General features: G+C 42.9%; 1 protein-coding gene across 1 annotated transcript in view; it reads right to left on the reverse strand.

Annotated features, from left to right (window-relative positions):
- LOC115104763 (thrombospondin type-1 domain-containing protein 7A-like) overlaps window positions 1-24,135 on the reverse strand; it is a 73,342-nt gene that overhangs the window by 11,335 nt on the left and 37,872 nt on the right. The window contains exons 9-21 of the mRNA XM_065005555.1: window positions 23,696-23,954; window positions 19,309-19,424; window positions 16,411-16,546; window positions 16,052-16,155; window positions 14,449-14,643; window positions 13,762-14,028; window positions 8,372-8,550; window positions 7,770-7,775; window positions 7,363-7,496; window positions 6,977-7,130; window positions 5,416-5,557; window positions 1,949-2,064; window positions 1,184-1,301 (exon numbers count right to left, since the gene is read on the reverse strand). Of these exons, the coding sequence (XP_064861627.1) occupies window positions 1,184-1,301; window positions 1,949-2,064; window positions 5,416-5,557; window positions 6,977-7,130; window positions 7,363-7,496; window positions 7,770-7,775; window positions 8,372-8,550; window positions 13,762-14,028; window positions 14,449-14,643; window positions 16,052-16,155; window positions 16,411-16,546; window positions 19,309-19,424; window positions 23,696-23,954 (1,926 nt within the window). The remainder of the gene's footprint in view (window positions 1-1,183; window positions 1,302-1,948; window positions 2,065-5,415; window positions 5,558-6,976; window positions 7,131-7,362; window positions 7,497-7,769; window positions 7,776-8,371; window positions 8,551-13,761; window positions 14,029-14,448; window positions 14,644-16,051; window positions 16,156-16,410; window positions 16,547-19,308; window positions 19,425-23,695; window positions 23,955-24,135) is intronic.

A 24,135-nucleotide genomic window follows, 5' to 3' on the forward strand; every position in this document is an offset into this window, starting at 1 on the left:
TGTCCACCTCGCATTCATTCCTCTCTTTCCACCCCTCTCGTATAAATTCCTCTCACTGCTTCCATGCCACATACTCTTTCAAACCCCTTTCTCCATCTCTGTTTTGCAATTGGTCACATATAACAGCTCATTTTCCAACACAGAGCCAGCAATCCTCTCTCTCAACCAAACAACAAAGAACACCTGCTACACTTATCAGACAGTAAAATACAACATTCTCCATCAGACATAATACTACCTCACATCCTGTTCTAGCCAACAGAACATCCTCTATAGATCAGGTGAGGATCCCCCATTGCACCTTTAACCACTATTAAAACACTTATCTCTTGCCTGTGATTTAGCTGCAGGTGCTAGGGCTACAGGCTGGCTGTTACTTCAAAGGGCTTCCCACAGGGCCGCTAGCAGACAGACATAATAGGACAGGATCAATTGTCTGATGCCGTACAACAAACAAACAACAAAGGACCGAGCAGTCACTTCACAGGGCGACGTATGATGCAATCTCTCCCGGTTCAATGAGCAATCCTGCGATTCTCGTGTGATTTGGCGCAGACGGAGATCCCCGTGATCGTTGCTAATCTGACAGTGTCGAGGAGCTGTTGATTTAACATGGGTTGACAGCACAGCGAACGTAGGAAGGTGTGCATTCTATTACGTAAGGTTGAACGAAACAGAGGGAGATTTGACGATACTGTATGACCTTTGATCTTTGTTTTTTTTCCAAACCCTGGCTGCCTGAGATATTGTGTGATATTAGCTTGAATATAATATTTGTAGGAAACAAATCAAATGGTCCTTATGTAACTCATGCACTGCATCTCATATGGAAACAATGTTCATATAACCACCAAGATGAGTGTGGTTTTATGACCCTCAGGAGAAGTTAACCCATTAAGTGTCCTTCAATTCTTCTTGGTCATCTCAGATGTTTACCTAGGAGCCATTGACAGTAAAAAGATATAGGAGTATATAATTTTTTTTTTAATTGAACCTTTATTAAACTAGGCAAGTCAGTTAAGAACAAATTCTCATTTACAATGACGGCCTACCGGGGAACAGTGGGTTAACTGCCTTGTTCAGGGGCAGAATGACAGATTTTTACCTTGTCAGCTAGGGGATTCGATCGAGGAAACCTTCGGTTGCTGGCTCAATGCTCTAACCACTAGGCTACCTGTCTTACCATCCAATCCACACGTGTGCGAGCATTCCGACCAGGCCGACCAATCAGACAGCTGGCAGTTGACGGGACACTCCACCACACAGGAAATGTTCATCTGCCACTTCCTCTCCAGGCTCAGCTACGAAAGAGCGGGATCATTATCACTCAGTTACAGTATCAGTCACAACACCTATCATAGACTGCTACAGCCAGCCCAGACCCATTACTTCTTACTTCTGTCTGACCCCTAGGTAAATAGCCTATAATTCTCAGGAGCCGCTGGTTCTGTTCTGGCACAAGATGGGCACCCGGCTTGTATAAACCCTATTATCCCTGATTGAGCCGGACTGCAACTGGGCCATGGGTTCAATACCAGTGAGTTTAGTTTTTCCACTGCAGCCTGCAGGGTACAATTTGAGAGAGTCTGAATGGATTATGAATAAACTGAGTTCAATCTGATGGGGCTGCAGCAATCCTCATGTGTAAACACTTCTGTATGTTTTATGAAGATACTGTACATGCCTGTCATTTTATTTGCCTAGAATCACTTGTGGCTGACACTGATCCAAAGAGATAATATATTACGTTATTGCTGCTCTGCTGTGGTAAATTAGTAATATACTCCAAGGACACACAACTTCAAACTATTGACAGTACAGATGGTTCAGTTACTCTGGAAACGGTCCAATTTCAGTATCACTAGCTCAGTATTGACTTTCATCATAGTGGATCTGAATGAGAGCTAGGATTGTAATCAGGAGTTGGGAGCATTTAAGAGGATCTCACCTCCTTACAGAACTTGAGGTCGATAGACTTGCTGTCGCTGCGTACACAGTCCAGCATCCGCGTCTTGATGCCATTCCCACACACAGCGTTGGCACTTAGCTGACATGTGCTCCAGTCTGAGGAGAAAAGGCAGACCAGTATGAAAATCACACTCAAATTCAAGACAAACTCACAAACATACACTGAGTATACTAAACATTAGGAACACGTTCCTAATATTGAGTTGCACTCCCTTTTGCCCTCAGAACAGCCTCAATTCGTCAGGGCATGGATTCTACAAGGTGTCCAAACGTTCCACAGGGATGCTGGCCCATGTCGACTCCAATGCATCCCACAGCTGTGCCAAGTAGGCTGGATGTCCTTTGGGTGGTTGACTGTTCTTGATACACACACCGGTGTGTCTGGCACCTACTACCGTACCCTGTTCAAAGGCATACATTTTTTTTTAATCTTGCCCATTCACCCTCTGAATGGCACTCATAAAACAATCCATTTCTCAATTGTCTCAAGGCTTGATAATCCTTCTTTAACCTGTCTACTCCCCTTCATCTACACTGCTTGAAGTGGAGTGAACAAGTGGAATCAATAAGGGATCATAGCTTTCACCTGGATTCACCTGGTCAGTCTATGTCATGGAAAGACCAGGTGTTCTAAAATGTTTTCTATTCTCAGTGTACCGTAGGGCCCGAACCAATGATTTATATATATACTAGATGGCTAAAAGGGGGGCACTGATTTGAAGCCACCGCTGCTCCATTTTACTACTCCCCCACCATTGTAAAAAACGAGCTATAGAAATGAATTTGATTCATTTTAATGCATACATTTGTTTTTACCAAGCTTATTCTATTACAAACACCTTAATGCATACTTTGAAATGATATTATGTGAGCTAAACATAGAAATAATTATAAGTAAATATAAAATAACATTTTCCTTAACATATAACTTTTAGAAAGTAATAATGTTGCTGTCCCCACTACAATATTAAAATTCTTAAATACATGTAATTTTGTCCTTGAAACATTTAATTGAAATACTGTAAAGACTTCCATTTATTCCTATGGAAGACTCATTCTTCTGGGGAGTACCAATATGTCCGACCGGTGGCTTCAAAGCCTCTCATTGGCCAATACACAGCATTTGCAATCTAGTGTTTATATACATCATTGCCCCGAACTGGACAGGAGATACACATGCAAAGCTTCAATCATTAGGCAAAGGGTACATTTGATGTCAAAGCCTGTTTTAGGCAGTTCCAACCCCAAGCCATTTTCTAAAGATAGGATATGTACTCAGTTGAGTTTGATGGCAGTTGATTAGTTTGGCAACAGACGCATTGGGAACACCTCTAACACTTGAGCTCATTAACTGAACAGAGTCATGACCGCTTGTAACACCTGCTCTGCCATGCTTTTGACAGCTAAACTAGGGCATATGACGGAGGAGCACATAAAAAGATCAAGAGAAACGCCCACGCCTATTTCAAGAGAAGTGGTGGAATTGTCAGACTTGCGTAAAAGTAAAGATACCTTAATAGAATATGACTCAAGTAAAAAGTCACACAGTTAAATACTACTTCAGTGAAAGTCTAAAAGTATTTGGTTTTTAAATATACTTATGTATCAAAAGTAAAAGTATATTAAGCAAACCAAATGGCACAATTTTTTAATTTTAATTTTAATTTTTATGGATAGCCAGGGGCACACTCCAACACTCAGACGCCATTTACAAATAAAGCATTTGTGTTTAGTGAGTCCGCAAGATCAGAGGCAGTAGAGATGACCAAGGATGTTTTCTTGATAAGTGTGTGAATTGGACCATTTTCCTGTACTGCTAAGCATTCAAAATGTAAGGAGTACTTTTGGGTGTCAGGGAAATTGTACGGAGTAAAAAGTATATCATTTTCTTTAGGAATGTAGTGAAGTAAAAGTTATCAAAAATATAAATAGTAAAGTATTTACATAAACAATCTTCTGAAGTGAAGCATATTGTAACGATTCTCGTCCTCCTCTTCTGAGGAGGAGTAGTAAGAAGGATCGGAGGACCAATGTTCAGCGTGGTAAGTGTCCATATTGTATTTATTATATGAACACAAAACAAAAACAGCGAAAATGAAACGAAATAGTCCTGAACGGTGAAATACAAAGCACAGAACAGAAAATAATCACCCACGAAACACAATAGAAAACAGGCTCCCTAAATATGGTTCTCAATCAGGGCCAATGATTGACAGCTGCCTCTGATTGAGAACCATACCAGGCCAAACACAGAAATAGCAGATCATAGAAAAACTAACATAGACAACCCACCCAACTCACACCCTGACCATACTAAAACAAAGACATAACAAAAGAACTAAGGTCAGAACGTGACACATATCGTTTGAATCCAGAGAAGTTGGAATCCCAGAACCACAATCAAATAACCATGTGGCTCTAGTTAAGCCAGGAAGCATGCCTACCACTAAGGGGCCTGGGGATCACTCAAACGCCTGCAACACTCTGACCAAGATGAGTGGCTGTTTTTAGCGGCTGTTTTAAGTGCTCAACTCCTGCTGCAAAGCTTTGTGGCACTCAGGGGAGTGGAAGAGGGAGATTGTGGAGAGAGAGAGAGAGAGAGAGAGAACGATTCAGACAAGCAAAGGCAAGATGGATCCTGGCTACATGAAATAGAGCATTTCCAGTAATGATCTCTACTGGTATTTTATTTGCATAGTTACTGTGTGGCCCTGAAAGGCCTGGGTGACGCTGGGAGCAGAGTGCTACAGATTAGCAGTGAAGTGAGCAACAGACAGAGAGAGGAGAGAGAGAGAGAGAGCTAAGATATTGAAGATAACACTACACATCTCTGGAATCACAGAGGAGCCACCAAAAAAGACTGCAGTTTAATTGGACCAAGTCGTTTTGGAGTAGCACTAGATAAGAGTATGCTGCACCAAGAGTGTGCAAAATGAATACATAACCTTATAGTGTGTATATAGATTTTTTTAACTGCATTAGTTGGGTAAAGTTATTTCAGTATGAGTAAAATTAGAACACTTCAAAGGCCGAGTGAGGTCAATAACATGATTTCCCAGGGTTTTGTATATATTTCCACACTATGAACTTGGAATAATACTATAAAAATTGTGAAAATTATGATAATGCCCTTTTAGTGTAAGAGCTGTTAAAAATGGCCGCCTGACATTTCTGCCTGTTTTGGTAGGATGCAGTCACCAGGAGGAAAATAAGTTAATAGATCAAGAAATTGCTCACGCTAAGAAGCTATTTTTGTTTCTTTTTGACCATTTTGATTGAAAACAGTCACAGTAAGGTACTTAACTGTTACCCAGAAATGATTTGATATTGAGGTAAAAACAGTGTAAGTAGATAGCCACTGATGAGGGAAAGTAGCTACTTATAGACAAACTAGATGGAAGATGTCAAAGTGAGATGTTCTGCGAATCATTTTTAAAATTTCTTTACCTGTGATGTTGTAGAAATAGTGAAAGCAGTTCAGGTTCAGACTACATGGCTCCTTCTCTGTGGTGTCCGGACATTGTCTCCCTGCTCCAGGTGACCGGATGGCGTAAGCTGTCCGTTTCCTGCTGTTGTTGTAACTGCATGGCTGAAAAGTAGGCACAATTTCACATCGACATGGAGGGGTTGAGCAAAAAGGGAGAGGGTTGTGTATTTTTGTTATAGCGTAAATTATTTACAAATCCACATTGCAGCAAGTCATAAGAAGTCTACTGAACTGGAACTAAGCCCCTTTTCAATGGAGAGGCCTTGTCGCCATGATGTCCATATTTATTGAACATGAAAGTCGATTCAACTGTGTGAATTTGAAGGCTTCTGGATTATTTCCCAGCTTTTTCTCCATATTTAATTGTCTTAAATAAAAGTGGATTAACATTCCATGTTTTGATGTCATGCCATTCCCAATTCCCAGGGCTGCCAACATTTCCATATCCTCTCTACTGGCATTCCTGGAATATGGAATTCCTAGGAATTTTGCAGAAAAACGTTGAGGATGCTTCTCGAATAGATATTCCAACCTTATACATTCCCTTTACACAGTGTGAGAGTGGGAAAAACATTGCCTCTGGAATAACATCGCTGGAATGTTTTATTCCTCATGAATTAAACATGGTACCGGCAAGACTCCATGTTGAGATTGGAATTGTGGGAAGTCAGCATGTCAAGCACTTCAAGAGAACGGGGTGTGATTAACAATGGCTGGTGCCTTTTCAGGAAAACAGCAGGTGATGTCGAAACAGTTCAATCGCTCTTTTTTACAACCAATGAAATGTGTCAGAGGGGGAGGAGTGGACCCCTTACTTGCGGTTAACTACTGGACTTTGATTATATTCAGTAATATTTCATACATGTGTCTATTTTACAGCTGTGAGGCAACCATGGTCGGGCTGCCTTTACCGTGTTACAAAGGATTCCTAGCAGTGTCAGGCTGGAGAGTGAGAGTGGTTCATGATCCGATCAGAGCAGGTGCAGCTGTTTCACCAGGGGATTTCTACATCCAGAAATACATTCACCTCCACTGAAGTCTCGATCAGGAAGTAGTTACATCGGTTTCTTTCTCTGTGTATTTTAATGGGTGAGAATTGGATAATGTGATTCACAGGCATTTGTTACCGTTCTGCAGCACACATTTTCAATTTTTTATTATTTTTCTGCCTCCGTGGAGGAAGAAATATCATACTGTGAAGGATTCACAATCCATGTATCCTAAGACAAACAAACTCTTTATGTTAGGTTCCAGTCTCTTTCGAAAAGTGAGAAATGGGTAATCAGTTTCAATCACAGGACTTCATATCACAGAATCAGTGGGTGAATTTTTTAAAAACTATCCTACAGATCCAAGGTCAGTTCCTACCACATACATGTACCAGTGGTTCTTAACAGGCTGCAGCAACTCCAGAGAGGCCAAAACTTTTGTACAGATCCAGGAAACCTCTTACCACACTCATCACATACACATCATACATACATGAATAGAGATGATTGGTCTCCGACCAGCTATTCTTACCAGGCTGCAGCGGTTCCAACTGCTCCAGTCAGAGAGGACACAGTCCTCGGGGCAGGGCAGCCGGCTTCCCCGTGTCCCCAAGGGCATGTCCTCCGGGTCACACAGGTAGTCCTCCACAGACTCAGATGGACCGTCAATAGTGTTCAGCATACACCTATGGGATTGGCCCAGAGATGTGTTCATATGACCTTACATAGTCAAAACATTTTCCATTAAAATCAGCTGTCAATCAAATGCAATATATACAACATATTTACATGCATATGTTGAGGACCATGGATTTATACTGTGTGTGACACAACGGTCTTCGTATGAGGGAGCAGAACATCGCTTGGGATGGTTTTATTTAGTCTACAGTAGTGTGATGTAGTGAAAGGGTATAGTACCTGACTTTGCGGGTCTGGACGCCCTCTCCACAGTTCTCCTTCAGGTCCAAGTTGCTGACCTTCCACACACTCCAGGGTTCAGCCACCCACACATACTGACTGCAGTCACTAATACAGGGCACAACCTCATACACCTGGGGGAAGGCACCAGGCAAGAGGTTTGACACTTAATATATATGTGGTTATTACCTCCGTTTATCATTGAGTTTGGGTGACAAGAATAGCGTCAATGATATTACTGTGTTGAGATGATTAAGACATTACCAGAGGTGTTTTGTTGGTGCTTATGTCTATCCCTTTTAATCTTACCCCTGCTACGTCTGTGAGTGTTCTGTACAGTACTATGCACAACAAGAGATATTTAGTATGTGGGACATTGTTGACAATAATACTGAAAAGGGTCTTACCTGGGCCTATTGTGTTTATCCGTATCCAGTGTGCATTGTGGAATGAAAGTGACAAAGATTTGGTATAATTGACAAATGCAAATATTGAATTGCTTCGATCAAACATTTGATTAATGTGACGTTGTAAATGAAGGCTGCTCTACCCCTTTAGAGAGTTCAAACACTGAGAAACAGATCAACATACCATGAATTTAATCCACTTCTCTGAATCTGTTGCTATTCAAATTGAAGGTAAAAAAAAAAATGTCATTTCTCAAATCATTTCTGTTGGATGGATCCATTTATAGTATCCATTCCCCTGGCCCTCTATTCTACCCAGCAAAAGCAATTTGGCAATCATGAGAGAAAGTAACGGAAGGTAATTCAAACAGAATATTTTAATGAATATTTCATTTGTTTCTCTCTCCTATGTGTTTGTAATAATGTGTTTCTAACACAAAAACGGTGTTATTTATCACAAACAGTGCCTGAAAAAATCATTTATATTAGGAAAAACTGGCATCCATATTAGGAAGTCCCTCAGCTGTCAGATAAAATTATTACAAGTAAACATGAACTCATTTCTACATTAGACAGTCTTGTGAGTGTTTCTCATGCTGTACCTGGTTGATGTGGTCCAGTTTGGGGCAGGGTCGCCCTCCGTTGTAGGGTTTCTCCCGGAGCCACTTGGAACGCACTTTGACCCCGCTACCACATGACTTGCTGCAGCGGGACCAGTTGGACCACTCGCTGAGCTTACAGTCTGACGGACAGGGGATGATGCATGCCTCCTCAATGTAGCCTGCATGGAGGAGAGAGAGAGTGGTGTGAGAAGGGCCAGGAAAAGACAGGGGCCCATAGAGGCCCCCAGGAGCCCTATGATGCATAGCCCTTCCTTTCCATGGTATAGCATCTATTCTAGTCTGATTGCGATAAGGTTATGACATGTTGTAAAAGGTAATTGCGTGTTCATGACATTTTCACGAAGGAGTTAAAGCATAATGTTACCCATTATATTTTTGTTTTCTGTAATAAACAATAACATCATAATAAAGTCTTGTGAAAATATTGTATGTGCAACTTGGAGAAAATCCAAGGTGTAACGATATCACATGACCAGAAAACCAATACTAGCACCAACAACATGAGCAAATAATGACTCAACTGTTGATTTACAGAGACGGCTGATGTTGCGCTATAACAATAGAGCTACACTCCAGGGTCTCATATGGAGCTGTTAAAATAAATAAAAAATACTCTTGAACAGTGGTTTGGGTCAACTGTAAGCTTTTTCATGTAATCTATGTTTCCTCAAGTGGCTGACAGGGTCATGACATGGCAACTGGGGCTGGCTGGTTTAAGCGTCTCACTCTGCTTATTACTCCTGTTCATCTGGATCCCTACATCCCCAAGCCCTGATATCCCGTGTCTGTCTCGACAAACACACAGAGGTCCCAGGCTAATTCACTGGAAGAGGTTATCCATGTGAACCACTGGCTACATTTCAGTGTAGATGAACACGTTTCTTCTCGATGCTTTCACGAGACGGTTGTTAATGAACTGGAATGTATGGTGTATTGTATACGTTTGAGGGCTGGGTCTGAACTAAAGCTTCAGGCTTGAAGGCCTGAGGCTGTGTTATTGTGTAGCAGCGTTTCCCTGTGGTCCCATCCAGATTGAATTGGAAAACAGCTAAATCAATGAAGTGAACACGCAAGGAGACAAAATGAGGTGTTTGTGCATAAAATGCACTTTTTGACAACATTCTGTCTTCCTGAAGACTCTCTAGGTGCTGGGTGTGTGATTGATTGGAAGCCCTGGCTGTTAACTGCTACCATTGTCAGCAGTATTTGACCCTGGAATCCTGTTCAAACATAGGAGCTTCCTGAGTGATGGGGCAGACCACATGGCAGGAAGACGGGGTGGCAGGGAAAGAAGCCTCTCCGATCCCAACAGGGGTGACCCTAGTGGCACAGTGACACGCCTTACTGTCATGTGACATCACATACACCAGTGGAGGCTGGTGGGAGGAGCTATAGGAGGACAGACTCAGTGTAATGACTGGAATGGATGAATGGAACAGTATCAAACAGATCAAACACATGGAAACCACATGTTTGACTCAGTTCCATTTATTCAATTTCACAATGTAAATGGGACAATATTTTTATATTTTAGCTGTCTCATTAAATGCTTTCAATATTTCTATATGAATTTGTATAATTTATAGTTGGTTAGAGATTTTTTAAGTTATATAAATTTGGAGCTACTGACATTTTAAAATATTGTCCCATATCCCTTAAAGATAATGAATGCCAAACCAAATTGACCATGGGCATGATGATTGTTCGCGTGCAGCTGCGCGTTCCTGAACTAATGATTACTTGGGTGCTGCCAGCTGTGGGCAGGATTGAAATAAACCCAACCCAAGGAAAACTTATACACTAACCTTCATTCCGTGACGTACCATTGTTTTCCTAATTATCTCTCAAATCTCAGTTTGGACGTGACTGACCTTATGAACAAAATGATCCTATTTACACTTTGTAACAGTAGAACAAATGATTCTGACTAATATCGATGCCACATAGGCCATTTTCTACCAGAGAAGTTGTTAATTGCCTTCAATTGCTCTTTAAACCAGCCCAATGATCTGAAATCATCCCTTATGCCATGTAGTTCATGGACCCTCCCATATGTGTTCATCCCCTATAGATCTACATTAACCCCCTGCTACAGTTCTGTTCCCACAGTGCCAATTCCAATCAGAGGAATTAGAACCAGAGTTAAACATACAGAGAATGTCTCTATATGTCTGATTAGTACTGCAGCTACAGTGTAAAGACAGTTTCAAACCAAAACACATTTTGATGTATAGTTATCCGCTGTGTGTCTGCAGGGGTGTGGTGGAATGAGAGGATACGGAGTGGGAGAAACACTGCATATTGTATCACATTTCTTGAGGGATCCATAGAATGGATGTGTTGCTGTTTAATCAGAACTTTTCTGTTCCACAGCAGAGCCTAAATTTAGCACAACCCATTGCGTTCACCTGATTTGTTTTGCTGTGTCATTTCAGCAGTTTGGAAGTGGCCCAATCATCTCTTAATACCATGGCAGCCCCTCCTCCTCTCACTACATTAGCTAACCCTAATCCTCAACAGCACTCTCCTGCCCATGCAGAGTAGTTCACTAGCCCTTACTAATATGTCGGCTCCCAATCGCCTCCAACTAAACCACATCCCCACCACAACCTCACATACTGCTAGAGGTTACTGGTCCTTAACAACATGTCCGCCTTACTACAAGTCTTGTAGTAACCGTGACCTCATTCCTCATTCCTTCTCCGCTATGCAATCTGGTTTCAGAGCTGGTCATGGGTGCACCTCAGCCACGCTCAAGGTCCTAAACGATATCTTAACCGCCATTGATAAGAAACAATACTGTGCAGCCGTATTCATTGACCAGGCCAAGGCTTTCGACTCTGTCAATCACCACATCCTCATCGGCAGACTCGATAGCCTTGGTTTCTCAAATGATTGCCTCGCCTGGTTCACCAACTACTTCTCTGATAGAGTTCAGTGTGTCAAATCGGAGGGCCTGTTGTCCGGGCCTCTGGCAGTCTCTATGGGGGTGCCACAGGGTTAAATTCTTGGACCAACTCTCTTCATCATCAATGATGTCGCTCTTGCTGCTGGTGAGTCTCTGATCCACCTCTACATAGACGACACCATTCTGTATACTTCTGGCCCTTCATTGGACACAGTGTTAACAACTCTCCAGACGAGCTTCAATGCCATACAACTCTCCTTCCGTGGCCTCAGAGCAATTGCTCTTAAATACAAATAAAGCATCACTACTCTGGATGGTTCTGACTTAGAATATGTGGACAACTACAAATACCTAGGTGTCAGGTTAGACTGTAAACTCTCCTTCCAGACTCATATCAAACATCTCCAATCCAAAGTTAAATCTAGAATTGGCTTCCTATTTCGCAACAAAGCATCCTTCACTCATGCTGCCAAACATACCCTTCTAAACTGAGCATCCTACCGATCCTCGACTTCGGCGATGTCATTTACAAAATAGCCTCCAATACCCAGTTAATAAATTGGATGCAGTCTATCACAGTGCCATCCGTTTTGTCATCAAAGCCCCATATACTACCCATCATTGCGACCTGTACGCTCTCGTTGCTTTGCTTTATCTTGGCCAGGTAGTAATTGTAAATAAGAACTTGTTCTCAACTTGCCTACCTGGTTAAATAAAGGTGAAATAAAAAATAAAAAACACATACAAAAAATTTCCTCTTAACCACCCAATTCCTGTCGAGCCAAGGCCAAGCCTCTCAGAGCCATCCCATAGTTTATAATCATAGAAAAGGGAATGGCTGAGTTACAAAGTACAGAATCCATACTAGGAACATTGTCAAGGTGAGGCGTTAAGGTCCAAGGAGGAGGAATGGCAAGGTTCCTAACATGGATTCTGTACACACGGTCACTGGTCAGTACCCCAACCAACACCTTTTAACCCACCATGGAGACTTGAACAGTTCACATGTCAAACGTTAACCCCATAAAATGGGGAAAACTCCACAGACTCCAACAAATCAGCAATAGATGAACTTATGTCAAATCATCACCGCTTGAGTCCAAGACTTTACAAAAAGGTGAACAGTAAACAGAATGTCTGTGTATGAGCAACACAGCCTTTCAGCCTTAATCCCCGCCTCTATTGATATCTGGGGGGGGGGGGGGTAGAGATAACTACATTCGATGATCTCTATCACAGCCTGGGGAAATATGTCACCATACACACAGTGGTAGAGAGGACAATGTTTCCTCTTCTATTAATATTAACCCTGACGATGGGAGGAAGAGAGAGAGCAAGAAGAGAGAAAGAGAGAGGGCGAGAGAGAGTGAGAGATACGCAGAGAGAGAAAGAGAGAGGGAGAGAAGAGAGGGTGAGAGAGAGTCAGAGAGAGAAACATGAGAGGGAGAGAGAGATAGGGAAGTGATATTGCATGTATTACGATACATACCGTAACGAGACGATCATCTCAGTGACAAAAACACATTATTATTCGAGAACACTATCAATAATTCCTTCCATAATAATATACAGTATACCTTGTCCCACAAACACACACATATTTTCTTTCCTAATACGTCCCAGTGTCGGGCACCAGTCGTACCCACTCCCAGGCTTACTAATGTGCAACTGAATCTCTGAGTCATAGCTTGGGCTCTGTTCAGAAACGCATGACACTGATGTGTTCATTTCTACATCTCGCTCTCTGCTGCCGCTTATATCAGTACATGTCTTCAAAATTCAACTATTCTAAAAGCAATTTGTCTGCATGTGTCAAATTAGAGAGGGCATCGAGTGTTCCTTTGCGCTTCATGTTTTAAGAACAAGAAGATAAGAGCGATTCAGATAAGAAAAGTTCAGACAAGAATATTTGAGAAAATAAATCATGTCAAATCCAGTTTAAAAGAAAATCCAGTTTTAAAAATAAACAGTTGTTTTAAAAATCGTAATATTCATGAGAGCCAGAGAACTTAGAAAGTGGTAAAACATCTTACATTTTAATACAGATATTGCAATGTTTTGTACACGCATTGCTTATTGTTTCACTGAAATCATCATTGGAGAGAAACCTAACAACCCAGTCGACCCACATCCCCGCCCTTGGCATCAAACCAAGCACTGTAGCTGTGATTTGGGGCAGATTTGGTGCTGGCAGGTCATCAGTCATCATCAGAGATGAGGGGTCATAGTTAACGGAGCAATGCATGATGCCATTAGGAGCATACTCTCTCTGTGTCTGTATTAGTGTGTGTTAATTAGTGTGTGTATTGGTGTGTGTGTGTGTGTGTGTGTATTAGTGTGTGTGTGTATATTAGTGTGTGAGGGGCTCAGGGGGGGATTACGGCTAGTCAACTTCCCCTGGGGGTACACACACACACACACACACACACACACACACACACACACAACAACTCCACCCCACCGTGGCTGTTGCATCGTGAGGTCTCCACCAGTCTGCTGTCCTGGTCGTAACACACCATGGCCTGGTAGCGGTAGCCCTGGCCACACTCCTTGATGTTCCCCTGGACCTTCATGCCCGGGAGACTCTCCACCCGGTCTCCCACGGCCAGGATGCAGTCGGACCAGTTGCCCAAGGGCTGGGCGTTGTACTTGTCACACGGGCAGTACTGGGTCTCGCTCAGAGGGTACATCTGGGTGTTCTTACACTTGTCCTTCTTCTTGCTTCTCCCTGGGGTGGAGAGAGGATAAGGGTTAGTAGGTAGGACGTTTGTGTTTGTGTGTGTCTGCCTGCCTGCAGGTCTGTCATGTGCAATTTAAAAGCTAAACTCCATCCTGTCACTAGGCATTAATATGCATAATTATGTTCTCATTGAGTAACATATAAATATTCCACATCCAGATTAATTGGACCAGACCTCATTAAAATTCTTAGGCTGCTCCCCAAAACAAGATACTTTATCTAATAGTTGCTAATAGCATCTATGCTGCACTCTAGCAGGCTACATGCTACCTCCCCTTCTCGCAAGGTCATAGAGTAAACTGAATCAGTCATGTGTTGCTTATAAGCTATAGAACTTCCTTAATGGACTGCCCCTGTGCAAAGGTGCCATACTACCAAAAGTCCACGCGCTTTGTTACTATTCCTCACCTACAAGTAACCTCTTCCTGGTTCGGACCCCCACACAGTCAGCTGTGCAGGACGAGAACTTGGACCAGTTGGTGAGCTGGCAATCATCCTGGCATGGGAGCTGGCACCGCTGAGTGATGGGGGGCATGGTGTTGGCAAACTTCAGACACTCCCCAATGTCTGCCTGCGCTCCGTCCAGCTGGCGACAGGACACGGCTGTGGGGGGAAATCAAAGGCACAATGTCCCTTGGTGGCCATTTTGTCTGGGTCACAGAGATTTAGCAGGAATGGAGACATTGATTGGTTTGGTGGGTTGCAGAAAAGGTGTACTATGTAATACAGGGTGGTTGTCAATTGAACACAGCCTCAGGCAGACTGTTTTTTTTTAAAAATACGGTCAGTAACAACGTAGAAAGAAGGGTCAGGGTAAAATATAAATAACGATCAATACAGGTTCAATGTTAATATGACAAATATGTCGAGTTTTGATTAAAAGGACATAACTGAAGATATTGCAATACGTGCTTTTCGTTATGCCGTAGACACTCAAGATCCAATTATTTTTCTACCCCAAAGTAACTTACAAGCAGAGTTCTGCTCAAACTCCCTTGGGCCTCTGTTGACTCTATAAGTTTGGATTGCTGTAGCCTGTTGATATGTGTGGGGTTGTTTGTGGTGGCATGTGTGTTGACAGTGAGTGTGACTGGCGGTCAGGAGTGTTCCAGGTCCCTCCAGGTACACAACAGTGAGAAGCTGTGAGAAGCCGTGAGACGCCCCAGGGGTAAAGAGACACTATGTCTCAGCATGTCTCAGAGAATGACAAGCAGTGACCTGGATTCTTTAGAGCCCAGGGATGTTAACGTCTACTATCGCAGGCTACGAGAGTCAGCCCAACGCTACAGGAGGTTTGTGGATGTCAGATCGTTTGTGTGAAGAAAAGGAAATTGTAACGTGTCTCTTTCCATTTATGCATATTAGCACTTCACAAGTGGCTATTTACAACATTGCCACTGATTATAGTTCCATTTAAAGCTATACAACAATGGAATTATTATGTGACCTGAAAAAACACATGTACACTACTTTGTTGTACAGCTCCTTTTATCTACAGTAGGTGAGCCATTCCTGAATGCAAGTAAAACGTACGCTTCAATATGCTATCATATGGTGTTCGCTTACAATTGAAACATATTTACAGGTTGCAGTTAGCCAGGGGAGGAATGTAGCAGCTCTCCCAAATGGAGCTGTGATTGAAGCTGCATGAAAAGAGCCTGAGGTACCTGGTACTTAGAAACTGTCTCAAACAAACAAGGTGGATGCCTAAGTCATGAAGACATTGACATCCTAAATTCACTGAGGGATGACAAGCGGTGTCCTCAGTGCTGCGGGGAGTGTCAACCCCAGTTCACGTCTTCGCCTAAAGGAGAAGAATTTGACAAGTGGTTTAAGAAGCACAATTTGCCTCTCCTAACCTTGCCAAATCCATCTGTTTTCTCCTGGCTGAGATTCAGAGGCCACAAAGAATGTCAATTTCATTGTGGATGTTTAAATTGGATAGAAGAGTAAGTAATAGAATGGGATTTGTGAAGAGGAAAAAAGACACGGTTAAAGGATGTCATTTCACCTCTTGTTTGAAGACCTGGTCCACATGTCTCCCGAGCCCCTGGGCTGTCCTCCCTGATGTACCATGGTACCAATTGACACCTTCTCCATTTGTGTGACTTCCACCTGCAATAGAGAAAGTATTGTGATGATGCTGATTGTGATAATGATGTTGAACGTGATGATGATCATCAAGTCAATGTCATCATAATCATTCAAATCATCACATTCAACAGTAACATTATCAGCAGACAGTAGAGGTAATTAGTGTATAATAACGATACACTTTATGAGTAAGAGTTGCTAACGACAGTAGCAATAGTATCATCATTGGTGTAATCATCTCCATGTACAGGGTCTTCAGAAAGCACTGTGCTGTACCTGTAACCAGGGCAGACTTTAGGAGCCTCACAGTCCTTTTCCTCCTCCAGCACCTCAGGACAGTCTTGGCCCCCGTTGGCTGGCAGCTGGAGGATGACGCGTTTTCTCGACTGCTTCTTCTTCTGAATGTTACCAGCTGACAAAGCAAACAGTACATTGAGTATTACTTGAATTCTATCTTATAATTAGAGTTTCAAACACCAGAGATTTGTCACAGTACCTAAACCTGTCTGGCTCGGTGTTGGACTGTCTGTCACAGTGTTGGACTGTCTGTCACAGGGTTGGACTGTCTGTCACAGTGTTGGACTGTCTGTCACAGTGTTGGACTGTCTGTCACAGGGTTGGACTGTCTGTCACAGTGTTGGACTGTCTGTCACAGTGTTGGACTGTCTGTCACAGTGTTGGACTGTCTGTCACAGTGTGCAGCTCTCTCACTCATGGAGAGTGGAATAGAGCTAGAGCTAGGTCACAATGTTAAGCGACCCTCTCCCTCATTGCAGCGCTAGATAGAACTTTGTGGAATAACGCAGATCTATGAAGAAAAACTATGTTCTGTCACAGCGAACAAGCTTTATTCGGGAAGCCCCTTTGATTGGGAGATATGGCATATACATTTTATGTGATACATTTGGGTTGTGGGTTCACAATTCTTACCTTTTCTAAGATCTCTGCCAAGCAGGGAGGGAAAAATCTACCCAGGACTTACTGCACATGCAACAACACAGCACAAGGGAACTCCTCATAAACACTACACTGTCTCCTGCAGATTTCTAAATACACTAGGACATCCTTTTACTATATTGTCAGAAGCATCATCAGACCTTGGTAGTAGCCTATTTCATATCCCTCTTTCAATGCATTTATCTGGAAACCAAGCAGAAAACTTTGACGTTTGAGAAACATGGATGAACGTCTAATTTCGACGTGAGACTGTGAGAGCTGGTTGCTTTCATGAGCTCGAGAAATGTAGCAAACCTTCCCCCACCTTTTAGATCAGAAGATATCCGCCTACCATTCTGTCATGTCAACCATCCATCCATCCAAATCAAATAATTCCATGGGTTCGCCTTTGTCTTTATAAACGTTCACACACTTGGCCCATTCTATGACATGGGATAATCCAAAGAGCAACACAGCAGCTGTTGATTGCCAGTGACCATCCTTCATCAAGTAGCCTTTGCTATATATGATCAACACACACCTTTCAAGGAGTATGGTATTTGATGCAAACATATAAGAATACTTTTCCATTTCATTAAATTACATCACATTTCTCTTGTTCGCTCAAGGAAGGCAACTTGGGCTTGGCTTGCAAACACAATATGTAATTTCGCTGTCATCACAGAACGTAGATTATTTTTGTAGATCTGCTTCATTCCACAAAGTTCTATCTAGCACTACAGTGAGGGGAGGGTTGCAGAACCTTGTGACCTAGCTCTAGCTTCTACTTCACTCTCCACTCTGAAATGTGCCGCTGTTCCCTTTTAAATGATGTCGAGACATTCCATGTCAAACTGATGTATTCAGGGGAGAGTGGGCGAATGTTGACTGCTTTATCGTTGCAGTAAAATCATCAACAAGATGGATGCTTTCTCCACGATCAGCGGTATTCCCAATAGACACACCCGGTGAATAATCACAATTAAGAACTATAAAGTTCTGCCAGAGCTCTGACTATAGATCACTGGTTCTCAATCCTGGTCCTGGGGACCCAAAGGGGTGCACATTTTTGTTTTTGCCCGAACACTACACACCTGATTCAAATCATCAACCCATAATCAGGCTTTGATGATTTGAATCAGGTGTGTAGTGCTAGGGCAAAAACAAAAATGTGGGTCCCCAGGACCAGGATTGAGGACCAGTGATCTATACTGATGAAGATGTTGTTTTATGGTCCAGGACTGGCCCAGGAGTGATGAATCATTTTATATGAGTGTATTACAGGCTCTGGGTAGCCTTGACCTTCAGTTTCAACCAGTGTGGGTAGGAGGCAGGTCATCCTACACAGCAAGAGAACATCAGCACTACTATCAAAATATACGACTGAGACTGTGTGTGGCGAGGGCCAAAGATTCATGCAGTCATGCCAAATATAGAAGTCATCAAAATCTGAACGATGATGATTTCATCCCATAAATCAATGTAATGTATTCAACAATGTTCTCCAGCTGTGGCCATGGCTGTCTGACAAAGGTGACGTGGTCTGAAGGTGTTTTTATCACAGCATGAAAACAACAATAGCAACAACAACATGGCGTCTTGTCACTTGTAGCCACAGGCTAGTATGTTTACTGGTTTGCACTAAATTAGGTCATCTTAGGGTCATCCTACATGTCAATCTGTCAAATGAAATATCCGTAAAGAAACGAGAGTAATACAACTTAAGGAAACTGTAATGAGTCGTTTACATTGCATGCATCACCCAATTGGTGCCAGTTTCCTTATTCGTCCCAGTTTTCCATTGGTTTATAATATCAATGATTTCTATGCTTCATGATAAAAGCTGACATGCATAATATTCCTCTGAGCGGTTGGATAAGCAAGTAATTCCATTTAGGAGAGCATTTTTGCTCCATAGTACCTAGCTCCCAAGAGACTTACAATGAACAAGTACAGATGTATGATGTTAATTTGAGCCAGTATGCTACAGCAGGAAAATAATCCTGCAGCAACAGGAAATGTGAATTATTATTATGTGGATTATAAATAATATAGGGGTTGTAGGGGTTGATATATTTAAGGGAAAAAGTCAGACATTTCTAAGTGGACATTTCAAACTATAGAAGCCTTTTTAAGACTCAAATACACTGCATAGCAGGTAAGTTGTCCTGCAACAGGGTGATCAAATTAAGATCCTACATCTGTCTTTGCACAGTAGCTTGAATTCTTCTTTCATACCTGCATCACAGGTGGGAGAGCACTGGGACCAGTCGCTGAAGGGGGTTACGATGCAGTCCTTCTTACAGGGCATTCGACAGGGCCGCACTGTACCTGGACGAGGACTCTCAGGACATCTACATGATAAGCATACACACACTACTGGTAACACATGCAAACACATAGCTGGTAACACACAGACACAGGCTTCTCACTTTGGCTGCAGGAATTCAAATGACTCATCCGATTGGCCAAGAGCCACGGAGCTATCGAGGAACAATGATAGATTTTTGGCTTAGAAGATACTCCTCTCAGAAAGTACTGTAACCTGCTTGGCTTTGTACTCTGTCATTTTTCTATGTAAAACCACTTGGCTTTTACCGAGAGAAATCCAGTGTTTTCTGAAGCACAAACTAGGACAACAAGAAGCAACTGTCTGATAAGAAGTCCTTTATCTATTATGTCCATGTCAATCTATGGTACCACTGACAGATAAGAAAAGAGGGGGCCTCCCAAGTGGTGCAGTGGTCTAAGGAATTGCATCGCAGTGCTAGCTGTGCTGCTAGAGATCCTGGTTTGATTCCAGGCTCTGTCGCAGTCGGACGTGACCGGGAGACCCATGGAGCACGCACAATTGGCCCAGTGTCGTCCGAGTTAGGCGAGGGTTTGCCCGGCATGGATATTCTTGTCCCATCGTGCTCTAGCGACTCCTGTGGCAGGCCGAGCGCAATCCACGCTGACAAGGACGCCAGGTGTACGGTGTTTCTTCTGACACATTGGTGTGGCTGGCTTCCGGGATAAGCGGGCGTTGGGTTAAGAAGCAGTGTGACTTGGCTGGGTTGTGTTTCGGAGGACGCATGGCTCTCGACCTTCGCCTCTCCCGAGTCTGTACAGGAATTGCAGCGATGGGACAAGACTGTAACTACCAATTAGATACCACAAAATTGGTGAGAAAAAGGGGTAAAAGTAAAAAAGGAAAGAGATCAACTTATGTCTTATTATGTAGGGCAATTTAAACATGACCTACAGTATACGGCTTTAGCAGCTCAGCAGCGCCTTTGTTAATATTCATTCCTGTTAAATGGAGAATCTGCATTTAATTCCTCCAGGCTAGATTCAGTTCACTATAGATAAGACCCTCGATGGGAATCGTTCCCGTTTTAAATTGATTCTATTACTGGACGATAATCCGTTAGATCGCTGGGATTGTGGTTGGAGCCGGTCTTCATATTTAACGGACAAAGGGTTATATGTAATCTCCAGCCTATAGTTATAAGTACCTCTGATCCCCAGTGAAAGGCCACTGGATGAAGATAAACGGGGGAAAATTGTCCGTCTAAAAGACATCAAGTCATCTGATTTTTCGGAACATGGGCTCTCCTGGGGCTTTTTTAAGTGATGTTGCGGCTCTATTTCCTCATCCTATTGCTGAGATAGCATAGGTAGCGTAGCTAGCGCTGATCATCTGGCTCAGGTTTACACACTGGGAGCAAGAGCACTGTCTTCTTCTGGGGTTGCTCCACTCGTTGGCACCGTGTCGTCAGGGGAGAAATAGGGTGCCTGACACACGCACAATGTAATAACGCAGCAGGCAGCTATGCGAAGAGAGATTTACGTTTAATACCAATAGAGAGAGAGATAAATCCCTCTTTAGTGAGACAAATCCTCTGGCACGTCCGTACACTGTTTCTACACTCCAAAGCAGTGCTCGGGGATGGAGAATAGAGAGCTGTTGATGATGATGATGATAAATATGGGTCAGGCTTGGATCAAATCAGTTTCTTATTCCCTCTTTAGGTTTAAAGAGTTTACACGGATTAACTGCATCAACAACAGGCGCAAAGGTAATGGGAGCCTGTTTAAGGACAAGCTACTTCAGAAGACTTCAAAAGAGAAGCCTACAGGTAGCAATCTTCTAGGCAAAACAATAGAAGATGAGACACTTCAACATGATCCAGACTGAGCTTTTGAGCTGAGCATTTAACTACCTCACTTCACCTCCCAGAACTAATGCTGAATTCCCTCCGGCAGACAGAAACATCCCTACTGTTCCCTTTCAGTGTTAACAATGTTCCAGACAAAACATAGTTAAATATGAGACACAACAACAAGACCCAGATTGAGTTGTTGTCCCGAGCACTTAACTGCCTCACATAACTAATGCTGAAACTAATGCTGAAACGAATGCTGAAACTAATGCTGAAACGAATGCTCCAGCAGACAGAAACATTCCTACTGTTCCCTGTTACTTTAATTGTATTTTAGGCCAAGTGTAATTGATAGGCACTACGCAGATTTTGCATGATTAAAAATGACATTCTCATGAAAAAAACAGGCCACGTTCATTGACAGAACACAAAACCGACGCCGCAGAAAACTCAGTCTTCGCGGCTATTGAAGTATGCAGACGTTTTGACTGGTCATTAGATTATCCAATTAAAGCATCCTCTGGTTTTGGCCGACTTGTTTTCCCTGCTAGTGTTATCATGTCTTAACGATCTTTAAATGTAATGATTTGTAGTGAGGCAAGAAACACAATGTTTACTCTGAGTCTGTCCCACAGCACATCATTAAGAATAGTTTGCTAGGGTAATGTTTTTGTTCTGCTATTTTCTATTATCGCTTCAATAATCTGTTCGGCAAGAGAGATTCTTCAAAATGAGCATGCTGTGTGGTTGAACAGAGAGTGGGGAAACATTTCAACCCACATCGTTTTAAGAGACCACAAAAGCACACAAAGCCTGGCACAGAACGATAAGCACTAATTAAATGCATTATTAACAAGTACAACAGCAAATAAAACACCATTTGTTTAATATTCGGGGGGAAAACAGCTCCGGCTTTGCGTACGTTTCTCGACAGCTTTCAACCATCTGTCATCCACAGTGACTAAACACAGTTGTCATTAGGACACATCCACGTGATTGACTATGACTGTCAAACACTATCACAATTATTCATCCCAACTCCGACTGTCCAAGTAAGAATCAGTGCGATAATACAGACACATCGGACATCAATCCCCATGCAAATTGTCACAATCAATAAACCAAGATGTTTTAGTTCCAAATCCCCCTGCAGTACTCTGTATATAGATTGATAGAAGCGTATGCCCGAGGGAGTGACATATTTGTTCTGAGAGACTCTCTTCTCTATTGGGCTTTGACAGTGTGTGTGGTGACACTGTGTGAGGTTCACTGCCTCGAGGTGTGTGAAGACAGCTCTGCGCCCTCTGTGAGTGAGTTGGGGCACATCTGCATACACACCAGCGAGGCAGGCATGTGTTTGTTTGCTCTGCCAGGTTCCTGGGGGAGGGCTAATCAAACCTACCTGCCAAGTAGAATGGTGGGAAGAGAAGACACAGGTGGAAAAATAACAACTAGAGACCATGTCAAGTCACAATGCAGCGCACCAAGTGCAGGTAGGGTGAAACCACCTCTACACTTAAGCTAGATAGCTACTGGCCTTAGTGGTTTCGTTTGGAGATGAGTCGACACCATCTCTCCAAGGAATGGAAAAGATTGGCGCCAATTGGACATGGACTCACCCTGACATTAGACCACTTTTGAAGTCTTACAATGACTGACAAATATTGATTTTAGAATGAACTATCCCTTCACAACAAAGCGCTTATAGACAAAGCACTGAGAGAAAGCACTTTTGGAGCTTTGCCAGCTTCAGCGGTCTTAACCTAATCCGCCATGACAGGGCAAAGCCTCTTTAAGAGCAACAGCGGCTTGAAAGAATGCAAAACATGCAGAAAAGTTATTTCATAACAAAGGCAAAATACAGTGGCCTTAAAAAGATATGGACTCTATAGCAAAGCCTACGATGGCCCAGCACCTTGGACAGATACCACTGGGAGGTTTTACTTCAGGACCATGGATAGCAACAAGATCCGTAAACTGTAGACTCAAGGTTAAGATTTCTGGATCTTACATACAGCAGGTTAATTAGTTAAATAAACATAACATCCCGACTAGGTAAGCCTAGCAAAGCAAATCAGCACCCATGCAAGAGCAGAACTTTAGGCTAACTGTAAAGTAAACTTATCGATTCATTTTGAGGCTGCGGTGTTATGTTCTGCATTGCAAACCATCGACATCCTGCAGCTCTTATCTTGTGGTGATTTAATTGCCTTAAAGTATCCAAGCCACTTAATTACTGTCATTATCATCAGTGGGAAATTACACAGGCCTAAATGAACAGGGTTAATTAGCCTGTTTGGGACGGCATATATATTTATTTATCTGGGTTTGCCTGTGGAGTAGAGATAGGGCTTGAAAGCGACTCTTCATACTGTATGACTGCTTGTCATACCTTTCTAAATAACTTTCTAGCTCTCTCTCTCTCACACAGACACACAAACTCACGCACGCGTACACACCTAGGGCCTAAATGTTCTTACTTCTTGGGCGGCACCTGTCCCACGTTGACCCGGACACAGATGACCTTGCGTGTCTGCATGCCCTGGGAGCAGGGGCCCTGCCCGTTGGTGTTTGGGCCAGCAGCAGACCTGGAGCCAGTGGTGGTGTTGAGGGCTGAGGCTGACGGATCTTCAGTACAGGGGCCCCAGGGTCCAGTCTGCCAGTGATACACTGTACATGCATGCTCGTTGCAGTTCCGGACCTCCTGCAGAGAACTGCTGTTGGGACACATGCCGCCACCTAGGAACACTCACGCACACATGCACACGCGCATGCACAAACAAACGCACACACACAGAAAGGGCCAGCTGATTAGTTATTTTATAGAGGTCCGGCATCGTGCACAATGACAGTGCAACATATGATAAGCAATACGTTCAAATTCTCTACCACACCACACACATATACAGGGTAGTCCCAA

This window comes from Oncorhynchus nerka, linkage group LG3, assembly GCF_034236695.1.
Source record: "Oncorhynchus nerka isolate Pitt River linkage group LG3, Oner_Uvic_2.0, whole genome shotgun sequence".
In the NCBI taxonomy this organism is placed as follows: domain Eukaryota; kingdom Metazoa; phylum Chordata; class Actinopteri; order Salmoniformes; family Salmonidae; genus Oncorhynchus; species Oncorhynchus nerka.